The sequence below is a fragment of the Candidozyma duobushaemuli genome, assembly GCF_002926085.2.
Source record: "Candidozyma duobushaemuli strain B09383 chromosome Unknown C_B09383, whole genome shotgun sequence".
Classification (NCBI taxonomy): Eukaryota; Fungi; Ascomycota; class Pichiomycetes; order Serinales; family Metschnikowiaceae; genus Candidozyma; species Candidozyma duobushaemuli.
The window spans coordinates 1295942-1319363 of record NW_020289897.1 but is presented as its reverse complement, the minus strand read 5'-3'; the positions used below and the strand labels follow the sequence as shown (position 1 = coordinate 1319363).

The following is a 23422-nucleotide window of genomic DNA, read 5'->3' as shown; positions in this document are numbered from 1 at the left end:
GCCCTTGAGTCTGCTCAATAGTGACTGATTTGACATGTGGGTACATCAGTTGCAGGTCCAAACCAACCCAAATCAGCATAATGAAAACCAAGCCTAGCCAAACAGCGAAAACCCTTTGCTGTTGAATCCGACTTGCCTATATGGAATATGGTCCGTCCGCAGATAGCCTATTCTTACCATAATAAGCATGGTCCAAAAATCACAGCCAGCTATATGGTCCAACTTCTTCTTTAACATTCCTCAAACTCTATGGAAGCATAGGCCAATTATGAACACTGCCTTTTGGCTTGTCAACACCACTACTACCACGGATCAGCCCATGTAGCACACATCTCCATACTCTTCCATAGTAAACCCAACCAAACCGTCCGTATAAGTCTACCTCAAAAAGAAAAACAAAACAATTCCCAAACTCCTCTGATCCTCCACCCCTTCAGCCTCCATAGTGCCCATTGTACGCCTCTCTACACCAAATCGCCCATAACCAGGGTGGTGCTTTTCCTCACACATATATACCCTGGTGCGCGACCGGCTATATCACCACCGCTTTTTTACTCATGTTGCTACCTAATACCTTTTTTCTTCCATGTTAGCCCTTTTGGTCGCCACTGGCTATTTTGTGTGGAGAGCCGGTGCTGCTGTAAAGCATCGTTTCTGTGGAAACCAGGAACGAGAGATCAACGAATCCAACGTTAACCGCAGGGGTCCCTTTAGAGATTCCCCTAGCAGAGCAGGTGTGGTGAGGAAGAAGAAGAGTTTGGATAGCGAGACCACGTTGGTTCCTGAGTCTAGGAGAAGAGCTGAGGCGTGAGCAGAAAGCAGTGTTAGTGTGAACAAGGAAGTGAGAGAAAAAGCCACAGGAGAGCCACATATAGGCATATCCATTGGTTCCGAAGTCCTGATGCGGTTTTGGTGAGTGGGTTGACTTCTCGCGTGACAGACCAAAAATGTGGATTTCTCCAATGGCACGATGTCTGTCTTCGGCCTTCCTTTTTCCACTACATTTCTTGCCGTTTGGGGACGCCTTCGATGGTGGTTCCCATAGTCGCTGGTACACGCCGTCATCGAACAATGGCGTGAATCACGAGGCACGGTTCCAGGGCTACGTTGCTACCATGAGCCCCCGATAGACATTTCGACCTCCACGGTCGCCTTGCATTGATGATTTTATGAGATAGACGAGACGAAGCATCTCGAAGATTTACTACTGATTGCGATTGAAGCAACTGATTGCTTGACTACTTGACTGCTTACTAATTGCTCGGGTGCGGTTAACAAAGTTTTCGCTTGCGTGAAGTCCAAAACCAATCAAACTAACTCGTGTTTTGGCTTGTGGCGCTGGCTCCATAAATTGCTACCCGTCTCCTAAACCGAAATGGCAAATGTGACCGTTCCTTCACACTCGGTCTCGAGGCCTACTAATCCGCATCATATGGCATTCTCGCGGTCTGGCCAAGTGCCGTACTACCTCCGATAGCTCCTTCGAAGGCAACACAAAAACCAGAACCAATTGATCAAGATCGAACTACTAGATGGCTGAAATCTAGCGTGACCAGTTATTTCCGAGAACTTCTGAACCCATCTCCTCGGTTGAATCGCCAGTCCTGCAATAACCGATCCCGCTACCACTTGCTGTGCGTACACTACTGCACGGAGCCGGGCCGGGCACACCCCTCCCAGCGACTTATAAACTCCCTGCCCCTGTTCTTTTGCTATCACTTTCATAAAACACAAAAAAAATGGTTAAAGCAGGTATGTTCCAAGTGTTTTGCAGCCATCAAGCAGCCTTATCAATTGCCCTTGCGTCTCGTCCGAGCCTTGCCTAATTTGCTCATAATATGCTCACATTGAGCATTTATTTCGACGAAACCGACAACCAAGCATTTAGACATTGCAGGGAACATTAGCGAGGCATTGACAGGCCGATGATAAGCCTTGAATGGCTGTTCAATTGACACCCTTTGCATAATATACTAATACCCAGTTGCTGTTATCAGAGGAGACTCTAAGGTTTGCGGAGTTGTCAACTTCGAGCAAGAGAACGAATCCGACCCAACCTCTATTTCTTGGGACATCTCGGGCAACGACCCCAATTCCCTCAGAGGTATGCACATTCACCAGTTCGGTGACAACACCAACGGTTGTACCTCGGCTGGTCCTCACTTCAACCCATTCTCCAAGACCCACGGTGCTCCAGAGGACGACAACAGACACGTTGGTGACTTGGGTAACATCACCACCGATGCTTCTGGTGTTGCCAAGGGTACCAAGAAGGACCTTTTGGTGAAGTTGCTCGGTGCTAACACTGTTGTCGGCAGATCTGTTGTTGTTCACAGCGGCACTGACGACTTGGGTAAGGGCGGTAACGAGGAGTCCTTGAAGACCGGTAACGCTGGTGCCAGACCTGCTTGCGGTGTCATTGGCCTCACCAACTAAGCCAGCTAGTCCATAGCGCAGTAGTTAGTCAATGAAGTTGCTTTTCAAAGTGTTGTAGAGAAGATGGGCTAAGAGGAAGATGGAACCACCTGAAGGGGTTTAGTAATGCAATTGACTCTAGATTGTAAGAATTGAGAGAATCTGGGTACCATAGATTGGAAACGCATGGATCGATTTGCACTATGATCAACATCACAACCGTCATTGACGGTCTACGACGTTGGCATTGCCTAAAAGAGAATCAAGAGGTCTATGATTTGTGGTCACATTCTGTAAAATACCTGAGTGACTCGTCAGTATGACTGGCACTTTCAGTGTCATCCCTGATGTACAACCTAGAACGTTTCCCCATACTATTTGGATTGCAGTTTCCTTTTCAGATGGTCTATAGATGACCCCATAAATACTGAATGATCCAAACGGGGTACTTGTAGCTGTTGTAGCTGATCAAAACGTGCCAATAGCTCAATGAAGTGCACCAGTTTCGACACTGGGAAGCACCTGAATGACCCAATGTCATCTTTTCCATCTTCTTCTCCAGAAATAGGAAAGAGTAACAGTCTTTTTGGGTCCATTTTCTATTTTCGATGACCATTCTGACCCTACGGTGGGTGTTTCAACCGGAAAACATGATCCTAGGACACCGCGTCCGTAGTTAACGCCAAATAATATCGAATTCTGGCTCTGAATCAGACAATTCCAACAAATTGACACTTTCAAGCACAGCCCACTTCCAAGAGACCGTTAACTATAAATATAAGTGCTTTTCCTCTCTCAGACACCACCCCCACTCGAGTCTCAGACCTACTCCTACATTGTCGACATACATAAAGAAGTCCAATGATGGTCCCAAAAAAGCTTATCTAGTAGAGTCTGTGTCGGGTGGGGGTGCTGGTAAAGCATTCAGTACATGTCTTGTTTAGCCAGCCAGCCAGAAATGTGGATGCCTCCTTCAGTCAAAAGGCAATAGACTTCTTGCTGTTGATTCTTGACAAGAGTTTTCAGAAAAAAAGCACGAGTGTGCTTTATAAAAATCGCTTGAAGAAGGGGAAGTCGGACGGCACTTTTCATAGAGTGTGCCCATGGCGCCAACGCTGGCATGGTGAAATCAATAAATTGGTTTCTCAATTTCTCCAGAAAGGGAACGGTGCTGCTACGCTTGAGGAAGGGGAAGTCCTCCTGTGTTTCAGCCCATTCAGCGGATTATCCTTCTGCTAACTTACATCTTTCTGGTCTGTGGTAGGGGAGGGGAAGCCCCGATCCACCTGCCTTAAGTTGCAAATAAGCTTAAGGAGAAAACGCCCTCAACAAAAAATGGGGCCTTTTCTGGAGACATGTCGGTAAGGATGACTTGTTTCCTCCTCTGGCTACGAAGAGCTCGAGCACTGGATGTTCGAGAGCCACGAGGAAAATCGGATTCTGTCCGTTGGAACTCCTGATTGGCCGGTCTGGGGAGACCCGGTCGTCATGGATTCGTTCGGACTTTTCCACAATTCACCTGACGGCGCCAGCTTTTTTTCAAAGCTCTTGGCTCTACGTTTTAATTAATTGTGGACTTTCAAAAATCACAGCCGGGCCAATCACGGCCTGCTATACAAACGGCAGAACGAGAACCACTGCCATATATTACCGAGCCGGTGCAACATGATCTGTGGTGGGTCAGCACCCAACTGCTGTATAGGGCAACCCTCATGAAGCTGTGGGGGAGAATATGCCTTTTTGAAGAAGCGACCGGCTTCACAGCTGACGGTTGGTGTGAAACTTTTTTCTTTTTTAGGCAGAAAGAAAAACCATTCAGTGTCTGTGGTGGACATCCCGGCTGAACAAGAACACTTGAGGATTTTGGCACCCTTTGGATGCAGCCCTTGACCTGGGGACACAGGATGCCTGTGGAAATTGCACCAAAATCATGACTTCTGGAAGAAGGTGACGTCCATGCTGGTCACACATTTTTCAAAACCAAGTCGATATATCACAGCCTAGCCTGGCAGCATTTGGCTGCGAAATTTCGTCAATGCATGGGGTCTTATCTTGCAGATGAAAAGTCGCAAATCAAGTCCCGAATCCCAAGATGGATACTTTCCAAACGTCACTCGTTTACCCATTAACCCGAAACTCGCCGTTCCTTAACATTCAATTCGTTTTTGGATCTTTTTCAACTCGGTGGGCCACTGTACATAGGCGGAAGCCACGGCCCATTCGACTTTTTTGGCTTGTACATAGGATACTTATAGACTACTTATACATAGCTCGCCCGGCGGGACCCCCAAGAATAATATAAAAAAAAAAAAAAAAAAAAAAAAAAAAAAAAAAAAAAAAGAGAACATCGTAGAATATAGACCTAGAAGGAAAGTGGAGGTAGAAGGCCCAGAAAGGAAATTAGAGGCAACCATCGCAAGATGGAACGTTCGAGCACTCACTGTACAGCGATTAAATGAGTATCAGAGGACGACCATGAGTGTCTTTCATGACTCCTCGATGATTTATTATACCATCCTCTGCGGCTTCAAGAAGTAATCTTTTGAATTATGGATAAATGTATGTTCAAGTCATTGCCACATTGCCATTCTTCAATTGACCTTGGATGCTTTAATTCAGACGTCATGCAATTCAAGCATAACTCCCTCACTTGGGGAGATACCAAACCTGGTCGGGACACTGGGTGTTTCCAAGCGAGTCAATCGGTTTGTACTCACCGGTAAGCACATTGCCCTTGACGTGGTAGTAGTACCAGATTTCAGAAAGTTTTCCATCTCTGCAGCCAACATAAACCTTACTGCCGTCGTGACCAGCAGCCAAAGCAGCCTCGATGTCCAGCAAGGCGTATGAGCGGTCCGAGGTGGGGGTGATACCTGCATTCTCGAGGAAAGTGTAGGTGGGCAAGGTCTCCCACAACTCGACAGTCTTCTGGTAGTACGCAATGGCATTTTCGTGTCTTTTGTAGTCGCCAGAAAAGCACTCAGGACGAAGAGTGTTAAAGCACGTGCCGTGCTTGTTGTACTCGTGCTCCCAAAGCAGTTCGGAGCCACCATTATTCACGTTCGAGTTCTGCGTATTGATCCAGTAATTTGACATCACGTCGTACAAGTCCTGGCGACCAAACTGGTTCACAATGATGTCTTCAAGGCTCTCGGAGTCGGAAATTTCAAGCTCCGGTCTGCAATACTGGTTGTAAGAGCCGTCACACAAGTCGTCCCAAAGACCATGGATGGTGAAGACGTTCTCAACGCCCTCGCTTTTGGAACCCGTATTGTAGTCCCAGAACTGAGTTTGCATAATCACGCCAAAGTCCTCGTAGCAACAGGATTCTTGGGAAACGCTTCCTGGAGCCGTGCACGAGAAGTAGTTGGCTTCATTGACACCAGAACACGATTCGACTCTGTAGTCTTCGTGATTCAATCTAGAGACTAGTCTAGGCTTGCAGACGCAGCCAGCAGGGGCTGCTGCTGCTAAGGTAGCGAGTGTAAGGAGGCTAAGCATTTGACGATTTGAAAGCCGACCTTCTGGGGCCTTTTATAGATTGGGTGCAAATTGAAGCAGACGGGCATACAAGTACGCACGTGTATGTCAACAAACGGAATCGGTGTAGCCGAGGCACGTGGAGATAACAGGTTCGGGAGTTTTGAGGTTCCTGGCCAATCGGCACTTGCTTCTTTGAGTGAGCTGCAATTAGGGTCAGGGCTTAGGCAGGGCCGCTCAGTGGAACGGCTGCGAACGCAATTGTGAAAGACAACTTGAACTGAATGAACGGCACTATTAGGCGAAATTTTAGTCCGGTTGCCGGGGAAGGGGTCATTAGACATCCGGTTCCGTCATATTTAGCGTTGTATCTTGGTGTGGATCGTGCATCCACTGCGCATGGCTGCAAGCGATAGTGTTGATAAATATGCAAGGTCGGTGAGGCATCAACGCCGTAGTCAGAAGAGAAGGCATTTTGAATTGTTCAAGGAGTAAAGACGTCCACTTTCCTCCTTTATACTCAATCAACCAGTGGACTTCTTCGCTGTGCCGTTGCACAACTTCTTATTGCCCTCCCACACTGCTATCTCCACATTTTTCTCGCCATTCTCCATACTGATCCTCAATTGCCTATCCACATAGCACGGCTCGCTCATACGGTACGAAAACAGCTCAATTGCTGCTTTGGGATACCTCAGCGCAAAGTAATGTAGCATGATATTCACAAGCATCGGTCCCAGCACGATGACGTCTGAAAGGCCCTCGGAGAGACAGTAGTCACAGTTGTAGTGGATTTTGTGAATATTGTACTGGAGAGCACTGAATCGGGACACCTGAGAAGCCGATATTGTGAATTCCAAGGTGGTATCGGGATTCGTCTCGTTCTGAGTAACCGTTGAGCTGGATTCAGTGGTTTTGGTTTCCGTATTCTCCGAGGCATCAGCCCTCCATTTGTATACCAACGACCGAAGCTCGCTGACTAACACGTCTCCAGTATTTTCATTGCCGACTTTGACGGATCCACCTTCCACTTCACTATCGAAATCCAATTTCCGTGTTTCTCGCAGAACAGCCACAAACACCGAGTCGCCTACTCTTCTGACCAGCTGGATGCGTTCAATGCATCGTAGGCTTTCCCCGATCCTTGGTGTTTTTCGAAACTTCAAGCTCCCTGAAACCCACATTCTCCGGTCAAAGAGCTGCTTTCCGTTCTCCTGTGGCGCCTGGTAATTATCATAGCCGTCCAGCCCAAAGATGCGTTTGTCTGGTTGTTGAAAAGGAGGCTCGTTCCGTAGAGAGTCCATGTTTTGGAAGGAATGATTTCGTTGAGAAGGGTTCGGAGATGCTTAAGCTGCCCTAGAGAAACCGTGTCGTCCCAAGTCCATCTAGCGTTTTTGATCTGGGACGTCCATCGAGCCAATGACATGAGGGAATTGGGAAGATTTTGTTTTGTTAATTATCCCTTGGGGAGGAGATTGTGTGGAATTGATGAGGGTTGATGGAGGTGATATTTGGTGTATCGCGAATTGGGTGCAAAACCTGGGGTAGAGAAGGAATTGGTGGAAGAGTAATTTGATAGTGGGTGTATAGCTTGAGAGATTGAATGCAATTATGGTTTACTGAATCCGTGAGTATGAAAAATCTTTGATTGAAGGAATCTAAAAGTTTGCAACTTTCGGGTGACGGTAGTGATGTTGTTGGGAATAGCTGTGGATCACACAAATAATGCAAAATGTGAATACTACCTCCTAGGAAGTGAATCCAAGAGGAAAAGATTCGGAATACGTCAGATCTTACAGCCTTATAGAGAAGATTTTTTTTTTAAATCTTCTGAAAAATTGAAATACAGCGGGCCCTTTCGGCTTGCTATATGCGGGTTGCCCTACCAGTGCATAATAATTGAACAACCCCAGCTTTCATGAGCTCGATTTCACAACTTATCGAATCCTTTTAAAGTGACCATTTTTCTCTTTTTCTTCTTAAATTTCACCACCAAGTCCATCGTCTTTGCATGAGCACCACATCCACCTCTTCGCAGCCATAGTACAACACCATCACAAACCAATACTCGCCACAACCATAAAAAATCACACATCCCTGGCAAATCGTAACTTTTCACCAATCTATCAGCACCCCCCCCCCCCATACCACTAATACAAAAAAGAACCACACCAAGTCAAATCATCAACATCCCAGACGGTGGCTCTCACCTCCATACAGTACCCGGACATCAAGCTCACTCTTCAGTTCCAACCACTTTTCCTATGGCCACTGTCTCTGGCGCTTGCGTCATTTCCAAGGTCTCTGGCTTGGTCCAGATCCGTGAAGATACCGCGCCGTCCAAGCTTATGTGGAAGGCAATCGACCAGGATAAGTCGTTGGAGATTCCACTCAATGCTCTATCGAAACTCCAGACCACCCCAGACTCGTCTCCCAAGATGGTGCTCAAGTTATTCTACTCTGAGCCGCCAAGCACGGATATCAAGGACATCAAACTCAGCTTCAATAACCGCCAGACCATGACGTCGGTGAAGGACGCTCTCCAAACGATCATTGCTCGTCAGAAGACCATCATCAAGGATAGCCCTGCTGGATCGGAAAGAAGCACAGCGACGGCATCCCCTGGTCCAGGTGAAAAAGATGGCACTCCAGAAGGCACGCCCCAACCAGGGAACCCGTTGGACTTCTCAAGCCCGAAATCGCTCTCTGATACTAGTCTACTTAAGAACCACAAGCTCCAGCAGAAACTCTTGCTTGAGGATAAGAACTTGCGGAATGTTTTCACCCAGTCGGTGATCAAGTTCAAGCTTTCACCCATGATGTTCTGGTCGAGCCGAATTGGTCAGCTACGAACCTGTGCTTTACAGATATCCCAACACAGAGGACCCTACAATGTGCTTTCCACCATTAAGCCGGTGGCAACGTCCGACAACCAGGTCAACGTCAACGTCACGCGTGTGACAATTAATGAGATTTTCGAGACGTATCCGGTGATCAAGCGGGCTTTTGACGAGCTTGTGCCTGCTAAACTCAACGAGGGTGAATTCTGGTCACGATTCTTCAACTCCAAGTTGTTCAGGCGTCTTCGAGGCGACCGTATCAACACACTGAACACTCGAGGCGATGTCGTGATTGACAAGTATCTAGACGAGGATACCGGCGAAGAGCCCTCGAAGAAGCAAAAAACCGACAAGATCAATACGAAGGCCAACTACCAGGTGAACAAGTTTCTTGATCTTTTTGGCAACGAGGAGGATAATTCACAGAAATTAGGCCTTCTGCCTGATTTCACCATGAAATTCTCTGACGAGAATGCCGACGGAAACGACTCTGGAGTAGGCGGTGGTCAGAAGCCAAAGAGGGAAAACGAAATGGTCATTTTGATGAAGAACATGAACAAGCTTTCGAGCAAAATGGTCGACATGAACTCCCTGGGCAAGCAGAATGAAGAGACGGCAGATGAAGAGGTGAGAGAGCACGAGCGAGAGCTCGATTTGAACGATTTGAACGAGACAGAAGACATCCAGTTTCTCCAGCTTCATCTCGAGACCGATAGAGCTCGCAGAAGTCTTGAGGAGCAGAGAACCAAGACTGAGCAGGAGGAGAAGGTTGAAGTTGGCGACCTAGGGCTGTTGTTGACAACCAATGTGTTCAACTCTTCGGCGAGCGGAAATGATCTTAGTGAAGTCTACAAGTCCAAGACTGGAGATATATCGAAAGCTGCCACTGACATCACAGCACTCGTGAAATACAACTTCAGGACGTTCAAGTCGCTCAACAACCTCAAGGAAGTGAATATCCCAACTGGAGAGAATCTACTTCCTAACGACGTTGTCCAAGAACTCCTCACGTACAACGTCACAATTGTGGAATTTTTGCTGCATTTTTGGAACCTTTTCTTGAACTCCGGCAATCCCAGTCAGCTCAAGAAGCTTTTCTCGAATTTGCGTTCTTGCCAGAGCGCTCTTGATGCGCTTGAGCTGAAAATCACCGCCATAATTAAGGAAAACCCACATACAAAAGACAACGAGAAGCTTCAGCAGAAGTTGATGAAGGACCTTGAAAATTGCTTACAGCCGCTTAAGAGCAGCACCCAAAAGGCATGCACAGACTACATAGCTGCGGTGAAGGCTTCACAGAAGGAGGCAGCCGAGGGCAAAAACGACAATGGAAAGCGTGCCCTAGAGGCCTAAGCATTGAAGATTTTGAGTTTGCTAAGCTTTCATTAATGGCATCCTTTTTTATTTTAGCAAAAAGTTGTGTGGACTATGGTTCTGGAGGGTTGGCTGCGAAAGCCAGTACACAGTATTGTGGTGATGCGAAGGGCATCGCGAAAGATTGGAAAGAAACCTACCACCAAATCAGCATGAGTGAACAGGAAACCACGGCCGAGACATTGAAAAAAATAAAAAACAAGCACCGCAGGCAGAAGGTGTTTGCGGCCATCCAGCATGAGCGTGCCAAAGAGAGGCATAAAGCACGTGCTGCCAGAGCCAAAGAGGAAAGAGAGAACCCCAGTTGAAGGAAGAGAGATTGGCAGCCAACGTTCCTGAGACTATCGAGTCCAAACGTGTTTACGACGAGACGATTTCAGCCGAGTTGGAAGGTGAAGACGAGTTCTCTGAGCTTTTTGACAGAACCCAGAAAGACCCCAAGGTGTTGATCACCACTAACGCTGGTGCCAGAAAAGCAGCCTACGAGTTTGCCGACATGATGATGGACTTCGTGCCCAACGCTACATTTGTCAAGAGAAAGAAGGAGTACCTGATGAAGGAGATGGCTGAGTTCTGCTCCAACAGAGAGTACACCGACCTTCTTGTGATCAACGAAGATAGGAAGAAGGTCAACGGCATCACATTTATCCACCTTCCCGAAGGCCCCACGTTCTACTTCTCCGTGTCGTCATTGGTGGATTCCAAGGGCATCCGAGGCCACGGTAAGGCCACCACGCATATTCCAGAGCTTATCTTGAACAATTTCAACACTCGTCTAGGTAAGACGGTGGGCAGATTGTTCCAGGCGATTTTCCCCAAACAGCCCGAGATCCAGGGCAGACAGGTCATCACGTTGCATAATCAGAGAGACTACATCTTTTTCAGAAGACACCGTTACTTGTTCAAGGAAAACGAGAGGGTGGGACTTCAAGAGCTAGGGCCTCAGTTCACATTGAAGCTCAGGAGATTGCAAAAGGGCATTAAGGAGGAGATCGAGTGGGAGTTCAAGGCAGACATGGAGAAAGACAAGAGAAAGTTTTATCTTTAGGCGGAGATGGCAATTGTGTTCGGGCACCGTGGTTGATTTTTCAATTAGGGGACTTGCTTCATTGTGCAGATTTGGCAGTATTTTTTCACTCACAGCATGCAATTGGCCAATGGAGGCTTAGAAATGTAAAATTGGCTGGTGACCGTGACCCTCTTTGCAATTCCGATTTCCACAGCATCAGCAAAATTTGCACCGCAAAATGCACGTTCGGTCATGTCTCAAACAAAGAGCTCTGGAGTTGCATGGTTTGTTTGCCGAGAAAAACCCGTGCCTCCTTCACCATCCCGCGAGGCGTGTAAGTGACCTAGAAGCAGTTCATCAAAAAGAACCATTGAGTCGAGAAAGCAAGGTCCAACCCGCCCGTGTCTTTTTAAAATAGCACATATAGGTATATTATATTTTTGGCGATCGCTATTCAAAGGATCCATCATTCTTCAACGTGTTTTTTCTGTACAGGGCCTAGCAATTCAGGTACACAGATCGACCATCAGATAAGAAGCAAAAGCACCTCGAGACTCGATCCCAAAACAACCGCCAGATCCCTTTTTTACAATGACAATGGACTCTTCTGGCGTCAAGCAAATAGTTCTGGCGTTAGAGGTGATCCATGAACCGCGTCTGACCAATGCACAACGAAGAGAAGCTCAAGAATTCTTAGAGGGTATCAAACGAAACGAGGAAGCCCCCTACTGGGGGTTTCAGCTCGCCTTGCCTTGTGACAGTGGCAGAAACAGCATAGTCAGGCATTTTGGCCTTCTGCTACTCCAGCACGTGGTGAGCAGCAAGTTCCAAACGCTTGATCGAGCCAAGGTCCGCACATTGAGAGAGTGGATCGTCACGCTATGTAGCAAGACAACGGTGAACGACCCGCATTACTTGAAGGAGAAGGTTGCGTTTTTGTGGGCGTCCTTGGCCAAGCGTGTATGGGGCAGTTGGCTAGTGAAAGGAGAAGACGTGAATGAGCGTCAAGGTGAGGTTGACGGGAAGAAGAACGATTCAAGCCAGAACCCCGCTTCCGAAGAGGACTTGGCCGATGGCTGGAGCTCTATGGACGCAGATCTATGGGCTCTCTGGAATGAGAATCCACAGTGCAGAGAGTTGTCATTGGTGATCACCAGAACGTTGTTCGAGGACATTTTCCTTTTGGACGACATTGTTGCTAGCAAACGTTCGCCCATCTTGAACCAGCTCAGTGTGCTCATTGTGCACCCTTCATCGGTGCTAGATCAGATGTACGAACCCAACCCTCGGATCTCACCCTGCAAATATGTCTCTGAAGGCTGGTTCAGCCAATGGAGCAACTTCTTGCTTGAAGTTCTTTCCAACAGTGACATTTCATCACATTCAGCCCAAGCATTTGTGCCTAAGATACTAAGCACTTTCAAAACCTGTCTCCACTGGGTTCAGCCCTCGGTGTTGCGTGGAGAGAACGTGCTCACAACGTTAATCAACATCCTCACCGTCTCCGACGTCAAAATCAAAACTCTTGCCGTCGACTGTTTGCATATATTATTCACCAGGGCATACCCCACCCTGGAAGACTTTGAGTTCTTTGTTGGCAGCATTTTCACAGCTGAGGGTATCAAAAAACTTTCTCAATTCTACCATTCGCTTAAAGTGGATCCTGATGATATCGACGAGCAGACATATGCTTTGCTTAAGAAAACGGTGGAGATGATTGTCTCTCTAAGCGAATATCTCAACGTGCTGTTACCAGCGAAAAATAGAATTGATTGGGACAAGGCAGATGTGAGTGAATACCTCCGCCTTATACTCACCACCACAAGCCACCCGAGCTTAATAATATCTGGGCTCTCGTTGCAAATGTGGGTGACGACACTACGCTTTGACGAACTAAGCTCCAAAGAGCCTGTGGTCAATGTCTTGATGGATTTGATGGAGCTTGCAGCTAATAGAGTGTTGAACTACGAGTGGATCGGTGAGGACGATGCGTCTAAAAAGTTCTTGGAATTTGATTTTGATCTGGCTCTGGATTCATCCTCTTTTCTTTCTAACTACAAAAAGTTCAATGAAGACATTGTTCGTATTACCGTCTGCAAAAAGCCTGAAGAAGGTCTCAAGTGGTTAGAGAGCAGGCTAGAAGCTTTCTTCTCTTCACATTTGGGTAATGTCTGCATAAACCAGTCCAAGTTGGAAGAAAAATCCGACCCCTTCAACTGGGGATCTGCACAATTCAACATTATTGAAAACAGCATCAGAGGTGTATCGCGCTGGCGAATTTGGTACAATGGGGACGATTTCGAGGCAAAAAACAATAGACTTAATGGCCTCGTGGAGGACTTGGGTGAACGTCTATTAGCTATGCAATTGGCCTCACCATTGCTCATCAGAAAGCAAGTTCAGACCATGGTTCAATTCGCTCCATTGCTTAAAGATGTCAGCCCGCTCATGTTCAAGGTGTTGGAAAAAATCTTGACAACAGCTACCTTTGAATATCCTCCAAATATAGATGACGAGGAGAAGGAACTCATTCGTGACTTGAGGACGAGTTGTGGTACCGAGCTTAACAGATTAGCTTACATTATGCCCGAGTCCCTCAAGAAGATTTTCTCCGAGCTTGAGAATGTAATCTCCAACATCTTGGCCTCAAACAAAGTCAGCAATCACGAGAACGTGGCGTTCAAGTCTTTCCTTTTGGTCATTGCATCTCGCTCAACCATTGAGAATAAGGATGCTCTTTTTGCCAAAATTGTGGATCCCGACTTGATGGCATGGTCTGCACCTGAGACTGAGAAGGGTCTCTCTGACTTGCATTGGTTCATGGAAAGGCTAGGAATTGTTGAGATTGCCCAATACTTCCAGAGACGAAATATCACTGCTACCAGCAATTTACTAGAAGCTGAGATGGACGAAGAGGGCAAGGCTCTCAAAAACAAGCTCAAAGAGCACTGGCTGTCAATATTCCCTATTCGTGCTACTCGTATTTTTATTCAGTACAGCATTGAGAAGCTTAGTCATGACTCTCCGGAATACCAAGCATTGCTCAGGCTTTGGAAGCCTCGAGTCACTCCGATCATACCCCATGTCCTTCAGCTTCTTGCTCAAATTCAGGCTTATCACAACCCAGACAATTGGAAGGACCTTCCTGAGGCCGTTCAAGCTTTCTTGCGCTACAGTAAGTTGGAAAGATTTTGGCAACAGGGTGTTTCGATTCAAAGTAAAGAAATGTTTATTGAGGAAAGCGTTAAAGCTGCTTTGACCTTGAGAGATTTTGCTGACAGCGTTGGCCATCTCGTCAGATATACAAGAGAATACGCTTTCCTCACCATTGGCTCCTTGTCTCATCTTGAAGACACGCTTTATGAAATCCCAAACATTGCAACGTCTTTATGGAACTCTTTAGCCGGCGACACCGTCGGCGTTACCCTCCACAGCTGGAAACACATGATCAACAGCTGTCTTAGAAGCGTCGTGAAGAATTGTCCTGTCAAATACGTGGATGTTTTTATGGGTGAACTCCTTCCAAAAGCACTCTACGACATTGACAAATTGATTGGGGATAAATGGGAAAAAGTGTACAATACAGGCCTCCAGCTACAAGGTAATGAAGATGACGCCACCTTGAGTGAGGAGATGATGGAGGAACATATGCTTAGACAGCTTACTGCTACAGTCGTTCGCTTTTTGATGGACATCATACCTCAATTCAACGCCAAGTCTATGACCGACACCCAATTTGCTTGCAAGAGGTTGGTCACTACCAACAAGGAGGTAATGGGTGCGTTTTTGCAGATTTGCTGTCGAATTATCAGCCTCAAGGACACAAAATGCTCTTTCAATACCATTCTTGTGGCTCGCAACATCTTACCTGGCATCGTACTTAAGGACGATGATGTTGACAAGTATCTCTGTGATGTGTTCATGAATTCTTTATTGAAGGTTTTGCTTGATGACTATTTTGTGGAGACTCACACCGAAGCTGCGACGGCGCTTACAACCCTCTACTGTGCATTGAGATCGAAGAACGACTATCCCGCAAGAGTTCTTATGGATACTTTACCCAACATCACCTCTCTGCATGTCTCGAACTTCGAGAACCTTTTGGTTGGTTCCAGATCTTTGCGCCACCAAAGAATGGCGTTACTTGAATTGGTTCGTATCTCCAAGAGTGACCAGTTGGAGTCATCTGAAGATGCCGAGTTAAAGATGAGGAAAAAGCAGCTTGAGATGGCATCGATCACAAAGAAGAAAAAAGCCGCCAACGATATCATGAACGATCCATTCACTGAAAATGGCGCGCTCAACAATCTCTTTGGCGAGGAATAATCTATGTGGTGATTTGAACAATGGCTCTCTTGAGCAGAGAGTTTGGCACGTTCTGTGTCTCATGAGCCAAGGGCGATGGAAGACGCTGTGTAAACTCTTGAAGCGAGCCGCCAACGCCGAAGTAATAGGACTTTGCTGCGACAAGAGCGAGGCAGCTATTCCCGTTCATGATGTCGAGCAACAACTTTATAAATATGGGCAAAGTGTCCAAGGAATAAATGGTTTCAGAGGATAAGATCAAGTCGGTTTTGAATGGCTTCACGAGTTCTGCAAACGATGGCCCCCAAGAGCCTGAGATGCAATGGATTTCGATTTTTTGTTTCTCGAGAGCTGCAATGAATGCTTCGCTGAGTTGTGGAGTGACTTCAACCTCGTCGTTCTTCATGGGGATATCTGGATTTTGAAGATCAGCGAGTTCTTGAGGATCAAGAGTGGAAGCCCAATGCACTATGAGGTTTGGAACGGTCACCAAACGAAGAACCTCGTAGTTGAAGTCGCCAAGTAGAAGTGTCTTATCCGACTTCTTTTGCTCTAGCCATTTCATAAGAATGAAGCAGGAAGGTAGAGCAGAGCCGCATCCTAGCTCCAAAACAGACTTTTTGTTGAACAACAACTCAGATTTCTTGGCCACGTCATCGACAAGGTCGTAAGAGCACTCCCACAGCTTGAAGCCACCTTCGTACACGTTCTTTTCAAGATCAAGCTCCTCGCCTGAACCGAGTAAGATCTTGTTGATTTCACTCGCTTCGCCTTCGGTATCCTCAGTCATGCACTGGTGTTTCACATCAAAAAGCTCACGTCTGTACACAATGTTCCCATTGGCTGTTTTGTAATTGTCAAAGGTGATTCTGACATTGAGGAGGGTCTTCAAGATGGAGCTGAGAGAGTGTATCTTTGGAGGTATCTCCACTGGTGCTTCAGATGTACTGGTGTTTTGTGGTTTGGAAATCACGGGGGTTGAATCTAGCTCATCGTCCGAGAAATCGGCCTGAGAGAATCCGAAAGAAAAGGACATTTAGGGTCGTTATTGGTACTAGGGTGATGAGATGCCTGCTTGGAAGTAGGTGCGTGTGCAGGATATTTTGATGTTTTGCATACGCATGTTTCCACCTTCGATATCCCAGTCTATTTAGAGAGTATGGAGTGAAGGAGTTGAACAATTAGACAATGTATCAATATACTTTTACTATGCGATAGATGACATTTGAGATTGAGTGAAGGGTCTGATGTTTCTAACACCGATGTGCAGATCCTAGACTAATGAACCAAGTATACTTGACATATCCATAAACTGCAGTGAATTGAAGAATGCTGATTTTGTCCTCAAAAAAAGATTGATGTTACGTCATTAGTGCAGATTCCTTTCTGATCCAGATTTCGAGCTTTCTGCTACTGACCTGGGGCTTGTTTCAATGGTGTATCAGGAAAGGTTCAGATCTGACGTACCGACGAGGATCTTTCATGCAAAACTTACAAATACTGGTACATACGATTGACTAAAAATAATTGAAGAGTTGCCTGATTCGACGAATTGTGTTTCAATGTGGTTCGAAGGTCCGCCCATCCTATACATATGTCTTTATCAGACCAATTGGTTAACTCCACTGGAATCTCGACCTTAATGGACTTATGCGCGGGCTACAGATGGTGGCTAATTATGGCTATTTAAGAAGCGCTGTGTCTGGGGAAAGTGTCATCGTATTCGCTAAAGCTGTCTTACTGAAAACGTCATATTCGTTTTTTGATAAAAGGAGCGGCGGATGATTCCAATATTGACATTTTGAAGAGCTTTTTGAGAACATACTGGAACATTTACATCTTTTATTCTTGCATCCCATTTATACCGCTCGAAATGTACCACAGAATCCGAATCCATCTGAATTGCGGTTCATTAAAATATCAAGCACTTGTTCCAACATTTGTTGTCTTCCTAACATACGCTGACGTGGCAATTTGTCCAGTTTACCCCCTAAGAGCCGAATTGGGATGGCTGCAAAAAGCTGTTTCACCTGTACGGGCAAGATCCACTCAAGGGGCAAAACTATATAAACCTCCACGTTTCCGCTCTCAAATCAATACATTTAAATCATGAATGCAAGCAATCCAAGGGAACCAGTGAAGAATGTCCGGGAACACGGTGGTCCAGCCCCTCCTCCAAATGGCCCAACCCCACATCCGTATCGCCTGGCAAGAGCAAGAACGTCCCTTCCGTCAGATTTTTTAAACCGCTTCTTGAGATATGAACTCAATCTATTGGTAGCACGAACAATGGCTGAAGACCTAACGAGGGATGAGCGTGAAAGAATGTTGAGCTATCTGATCAATCTCATGGCGCTCGTCATGCCATCTGACTCTCCCACCAATGGTGAGTTCCGGCGTCACACTACGCCGCTCTTGGGCTTTCCTCGACAACTATGGATGGCAACATGGAACTACAATTACAAAGAGGGCATACGTAGTGGATGCGGCTATTTGGTTTCGAATTACTGGAGTGTTTGCGGATGGATGGGTCCTTTCTTCTGTGCTCTTGTTTTCGCCACCACCGTCCGGTCATACTTCAATTATAGAGAGGATGATGCTGAAGGGCTGCTTAGATACGCTCATAGAACAGCCTTCTTACTGGCTTTACTCATTGCGCTGCTTCAAGCTTTAACCTGCTTGCTCGACTTGATTTTCCTGATAAATCAGAGATTGAGACTTTGGTGGATTGACTGCAAATTGGAGGGGTTTATTGAGACTCACTACAAAGAAAATGACATGTCCAGGGAGCAGAACATCAATTTGATCATACAGGCTGTCCAGCTGTTTGGTTCGGAAAATGTTGATAACAAGACTGTTAGGATGGTTTTTGCAAGAAAGGAGTACTCTGACGAGAACATACACGATGTGGCTGCCATTTTTGCCAATAACTATTGCTCGGCTCCGGCGAAGGAAGGTGAGGATGTTTTTTTTGTTCTTGTCAAACTAAAAAATTACTTCATTCGCAAGAATCTTCCATCAAGAGAATACGACCAATTGCTCCAGAAAGTTTTGCTGGGTAAGCTGGCAAAGTTGAAGCGGTGGTATCCAGGCAAATGGATTAGGTCTTATACCGCTCCCTGCTTATGCGCATTGATGTTGGCCCTACTTTTATTTGCTACTCAGGACAGCTTGAAATCGTGGGGGGATGTTGTACGCGAGCTTGAATCCTCCGGCATTCCAATATTGCTACCCAGTTTCTTAATGCCGCTTGTTGCTGTGATCTTCAATATTTAAGGCACAAATCCACACCTGAAGTCATGAATTGTTGGGATATATACATGTTTTTACATATAAGTAGAAGGAAATAAAGTCGCCTTTGATCTCTCACAGCTTCTGGCCAAATTGCAGTGAGTACCGTCTAAGGAACTAATGCTCTAAGGTTTCTCATAGAGCACACTAATGGGAATCAGACAGCGAAGCCCGCGAGGCCAAAAGCCGGACAACTCAATATCAACTTCGAGCCTATACGACCTCGCCATGGAGTTCGTGATGAAAGTCGGTTTCAAATTAGGAAGATTCTCGTTGAGAAAGTCCATGGGTAATTGCCAAACGTAAAAACGCCTTGGACCCACCATATACTCACTCACAATTTGGCTACCACTCCATTCATGCCGCTTTAGATCTCGCTTGCAAGAGTCGTAACGCACCAAGCCTCCTTTTGTCTTAATCATGACGTCAATCACGACCTTGACCGTCACCAGACGGATCATGAATCGTTTCAACTGCCGATCCAATTCTGAACATTCACCAGTTGCGCAAAGCGAGTTTTCATGATACATCAGATATTCGAGGGTGATGCCGAGGAAGTCCAGAATTGGCGTCAGATGCCTCACAATGTTGTCCCCAGGCCACTGAGGAAGGTCCTTTGGCGGGCGAAACCCGACTAACGCTGCGAGCTCTTCCCTACATTCCAATCCCTTTGAAGACACCACCTTATCATATGGAGTGTCTTCTTTGAAAAAAGATCCAAAATGTGACAGGAGAGCCATGCTTCGACCCCAACTCGTTTTGTGAACAAGTGCTGCCCGTGGGTGAGCGGAATCCGAAATTTTTTCAAGCTTGGGTACGATTTGGGGCTTGTGATTCAGTACTGGCATATCCCAGTCGATCTTACTTGTTTGCCTTGCCAGAGACCCAGTCCCATCTAGATGGCTATACGTGATGATTGTAGTGGTCCAGACAATATTTTTCTCAAGCGTGGCACGAGTATCCTGGGATAGCAAGACCGTGTCGTACTCAGCCAACCTGGCAATCTCTTTTGCTGCCACAAGGTGTGGCTGAAAATGCTTCCGTCTAAACTGGCCTAGAACCACCATTGTACGAGGGTTCGGGAAGGGAATCTCCCTCCATGCTTCTGAAACGTACGGCCTATCTGCAACTGGTATACGTAAAATTGTCGTGCCCAGCTTCGAAAATGGCCAGTCGGGACTCCATAAGGTGACCGACACTTCAAGGGCATGTGATGTTGCTGCACGATGAGAGACAAAAGTGCCCGAACAGTTTGGAAACTTGCACGAGAAGCTGGAGGTTGGAATTTGCACCGTCAGCAGCAGAGTGTCAAGATTTTGTCCAACCTTATCATCAATGTCGAGCAATGTTGCCATACAGGTGGATTGCTGACACCATGTGGGATATGTGCTTGACATCACAATAGCCTTGGCTGTTACGCCAACGAGGCGCAAAGATGAAGGCGGGCTTTCTTTGAAGCGGGCTTTTAAGCAAAGGAATTCACTGATTTGTTGACCCGGAACGACCACCGGCTTACCATATCTTACCGTCAGCGGAAATGCCAATGGAGGAAGCAAAGATGCTTCAAGAGTGAAAGACTTGTTGTGGACATCGACCTTACTGGGTTTTGGAAGTTCATGGACGTGAATATCCATGTCGATGTCACAGGCGGCATGTCCGTAACCTATGACGCATCTGCCAACCTTTGCATTCTTGTTGGACCGAAAATACCAAAACAGACCGTCTGAGGGATAGCATTGCCTGTACTCTATGAAGGTTTTCTGACGCTTTCTTTCCTTAGACTCGTAGTATGAATTAGTGTCAGGAACGTGGGCTCCTCTCCTCCAAGATGATGTTTGAAAGTCCTTAATCTCCAGGCATTTGTGTTGGCGGATTTTATAATATTGTCTCTCCGGACTACAGCCCCGTTTATCGATAAGTTCGGGTGTAACCTCATTAACATCAACATCACCATCGTCCATCCTATCGAGCACAACCTCGGTTATCTCCAAGTACGCGTTACAAACGCGATATTTACGTGTTGTGTGAGAGACATATCGATTTCGATGATCCCACCACACTTCTCCCTCCATTCTCATGAAACCTTATGAATCTTAGGTCGGCCCACAGAAAAGTCGACTTTTTTTCTTTATCATCGTCAAACCAGTCTATTAACAGCAGGGTTGACTTCACGTCATCACAACCTTCTACGGCAGTTCTGTGCAAAATGTAATGCCGCTTCAAGTTCAGCATAGTGTGATCAGGAGGAGAACACACTTGGATGTTGGCTGAAATGAGGACAGAGACGAGTGAACGTGAAGGCGTGAAATAAGTGAATTTCTGTCATGTTTCGTCCAAGACTTTCCTTGTTGTTGAAAATGGCTCTCTTGACTTTGCCTTATCCCAAACTCGTAGGTTTAAAAGAGCGAAATGAGGCATCTATAGAACTAGCAGGAAACGACGAGCATGGAGCAGAGATTTTTTTGTCAGTGTCAAGGACGTATTCGAAGAGCCTCTGTTCCTTCATCCTTGAATACCAAACTCGTCAAGCTGAAAATCGTTGCTTGCAGTTTCCAAAGCCATGTTGAAGATGCTATCAGGTAAACCGATGCACCTATCTTGTTTCAGGATACCAATCCGAGCGAAACTTCTGAATTCACATGATCCTTGGCCCAACAAGCTTGAATTTCCACTTATACATCAGAGGAAAATCAAGTATCAATCGCCGGTTAGTGCATAGTAGGGTCGTACTGATAGGTCTCGGAGTATCACCACCACCCATACAGGAAAGTTATCCTGGAGAGTCCATACCATAAGCTCTTCCTGAACTCTACAACAGATATTTTCAGGGTCGTTTTGCCGGTTGGTTCGAAAAGCCGTTTTTTTTTTTTTATGAAACGACCTGCAAACTGTAGTGTTCTTTTTCTTATGCCTATAACCAACAACTACTTCAATGCTTGTGGATTTGACCGAAGTCGTCAGGTTTTCCTATGACCCATCTTTTTCTTTTTTTTTTTAAAAAAAAAACGGTGGTTCACGAGTCGAGAGAATGTCTTAGAATGGATGAGCTGCAAAGACAGAGTAACTTGCTGCTATCATGAGATCAAGGGACAAGTGGTGTTGATATATCTATGGACAGGTAAAAGGCTTTTGGAAGAAGTGGCCAAGGAGGTCCGAGAAAGCTTCAACGATAAGAGAGGTGGGTGTCTAAATCCCCGTGATCTGTGCCCCAATATCGACGACCTGGAAGCGAGGGGTAAGGCAATTGAGGAGTCTATAATTCCTAGCCAGGCCTTTTTTGAGTAACTTTTGGCAGCGAGGCTCAGATGGGAATATACAGAGTGGAATTCAATCAACGTTGAATCAAAGAAGTTCGCCTGGTGAGTACATAAAAAAAGGGAGAAATCTACATCGACCAAATCTCAGAACGAAAGCCAGTTGATTGTCGAAAACGGTCTAGCCTCGGGAGAACAATGCCCTCAATACAACGGTTTCATCTAGACTGCCGAAATGAAAATTCGAAACCCCTTTTTTTCCAACCCACAAAATCAACGGCCATTATGACCCAACGTGGGCATTTAATTGCACCTTCCTTCACAAGAAGTGTGCAATAGAAGTGCCCCTGATATGAATAATTGCCAATTGCAGAACCCCCAAATCCAGGCCTTCCTCACCAACCTGCCTTCCCAAAAATCTGCTCAAAATATCAAAATCCCAAAAACCTCCCCATCTATTCCCTCTAAACCCTATTCCCACATCTGTCCAGACCCTTACGTTATGATCGTCTCGTTTGCTCTCTAAGCCCCCTCCTACCCCACGATCCCCACCGGACTTCTTCAAACCACCATACTATTCCAAAACGACACTTCCCAAATCTGCAGAAAATGTCAACATATCTCGACCTTAATTGGACAATTTGACAAAATGCCCCGCAATTGACCACCCTCTCCAAATTGCCCAAACCGCCCGAAGTTTCCAGATCTCCATTGTTTTCCCTAAGCGATGCACTACGAGCATTGTGTGGAAGGTTAAGAAGGGCTTCCACTTGGCTTGGCACGTGCTCCTCGCACGTGGAGATCCACCAAATAGAATTGCCCTTACAAACCCCTCCGTTTACTTTTGGACCCAGAGAGGCTGCTGGCCACAAATGGCTGCAAATGAAGGGGGGCCTTACGATGGTACTGCATACACGTACCGTTTCCGCCCCGTTTCCGCCGGACCGTTGTGCGCCGAGCGTCATTGCGTGGCGGCATCTCGATGACCATCAAGAAATGTGCCCCTTCTGCTGTTTAGGTCAGCCTTTGCCAAGGGTGAGTGTGGCTCCAGGACCCATTTTTTTGGGCGGTCGCCTCTTGTGTGCAGGACATCAGCTTTCTCGGAGCAAAGTCCGAGACGGAGCGAAAAGGGCAAGTTTTGGGTGGGCCAAACTATATTTCTCAGTATTTTCAATATTCCCAAGTAGCCGCAAGCGCTATTTGGTCACTCCTTCCCGGCCATCCCAATCAGGGCAATTTGTAATCTGCCGGGCTGTCAGTGACTATCGGAGCCCTGTGTGCAGGACATCGACACTAGATACTCAAAAATTTAGTCACTATCTATCTAGCAGAGGCTACCACATACTTGTTCCAAACACACCCCGCGGGCCACAATCAACCCTACATATTGTGCATCATTAGGACACACATCCTTTTCCCACTGATTCCACTGAATATCCGGAAAAAGCAACTAT

The 23422-nt window shown here is 46.4% G+C and overlaps 8 protein-coding genes across 8 annotated transcripts; 5 read left to right on the top strand and 3 right to left on the bottom strand. All coding sequences in view use genetic code 12, as the record gives it.

The window, feature by feature from the left end:
* Positions 1-586: 586 nt before the first annotated feature.
* SOD1 (superoxide dismutase) lies at positions 587-2436 on the top strand (the record flags this gene model as incomplete). The annotated part of the gene is made up of 2 exons (XM_025481945.1): positions 587-807; positions 1998-2436. 2 exons carry the CDS (start codon positions 587-589, stop codon positions 2434-2436), a joined length of 660 nt encoding a protein of 219 aa, XP_025336563.1.
* A 2625-nt stretch (positions 2437-5061) lies between these two features.
* Positions 5062-5916, bottom strand: RBT7 (Rbt7p; the record flags this gene model as incomplete). The annotated part of the gene is made up of 1 exon (XM_025481944.1): positions 5062-5916. The coding sequence occupies one exon, from the start codon at positions 5914-5916 to the stop codon at positions 5062-5064; it is 855 nt and encodes a 284-aa protein (XP_025336562.1).
* Positions 5917-6419: 503 nt separating this feature from the next.
* On the bottom strand, positions 6420-7199 carry CXQ87_003467 (hydroxyacyl-thioester dehydratase; the record flags this gene model as incomplete). The annotated part of the gene is made up of 1 exon (XM_025481943.1): positions 6420-7199. One exon carries the CDS (start codon positions 7197-7199, stop codon positions 6420-6422), a length of 780 nt encoding a protein of 259 aa, XP_025336561.1.
* A 960-nt stretch (positions 7200-8159) lies between these two features.
* CXQ87_003466 (TFIIH/NER complex subunit) lies at positions 8160-10088 on the top strand (the record flags this gene model as incomplete). Its single annotated transcript, XM_025481942.1, has 1 exon — positions 8160-10088. One exon carries the CDS (start codon positions 8160-8162, stop codon positions 10086-10088), a length of 1929 nt encoding a protein of 642 aa, XP_025336560.1.
* A 258-nt stretch (positions 10089-10346) lies between these two features.
* Positions 10347-11157, top strand: RPF1 (rRNA-binding ribosome biosynthesis protein; the record flags this gene model as incomplete). The annotated part of the gene is made up of 2 exons (XM_025481941.1): positions 10347-10376; positions 10414-11157. 2 exons carry the CDS (start codon positions 10347-10349, stop codon positions 11155-11157), a joined length of 774 nt encoding a protein of 257 aa, XP_025336559.1.
* A 552-nt stretch (positions 11158-11709) lies between these two features.
* MSN5 (karyopherin) lies at positions 11710-15444 on the top strand (the record flags this gene model as incomplete). Its single annotated transcript, XM_025481940.1, has 1 exon — positions 11710-15444. One exon carries the CDS (start codon positions 11710-11712, stop codon positions 15442-15444), a length of 3735 nt encoding a protein of 1244 aa, XP_025336558.1.
* Positions 15445-15503: 59 nt separating this feature from the next.
* Positions 15504-16459, bottom strand: CXQ87_003463 (uncharacterized protein; the record flags this gene model as incomplete). Its single annotated transcript, XM_025481939.1, has 2 exons — positions 15504-15540; positions 15576-16459. The coding sequence occupies 2 exons, from the start codon at positions 16457-16459 to the stop codon at positions 15504-15506; spliced, it is 921 nt and encodes a 306-aa protein (XP_025336557.1).
* A 1253-nt stretch (positions 16460-17712) lies between these two features.
* Positions 17713-18699, top strand: CXQ87_003462 (uncharacterized protein; the record flags this gene model as incomplete). Its single annotated transcript, XM_025481938.1, has 1 exon — positions 17713-18699. One exon carries the CDS (start codon positions 17713-17715, stop codon positions 18697-18699), a length of 987 nt encoding a protein of 328 aa, XP_025336556.1.
* Between the last annotated feature and the right edge of the window lie 4723 nt (positions 18700-23422).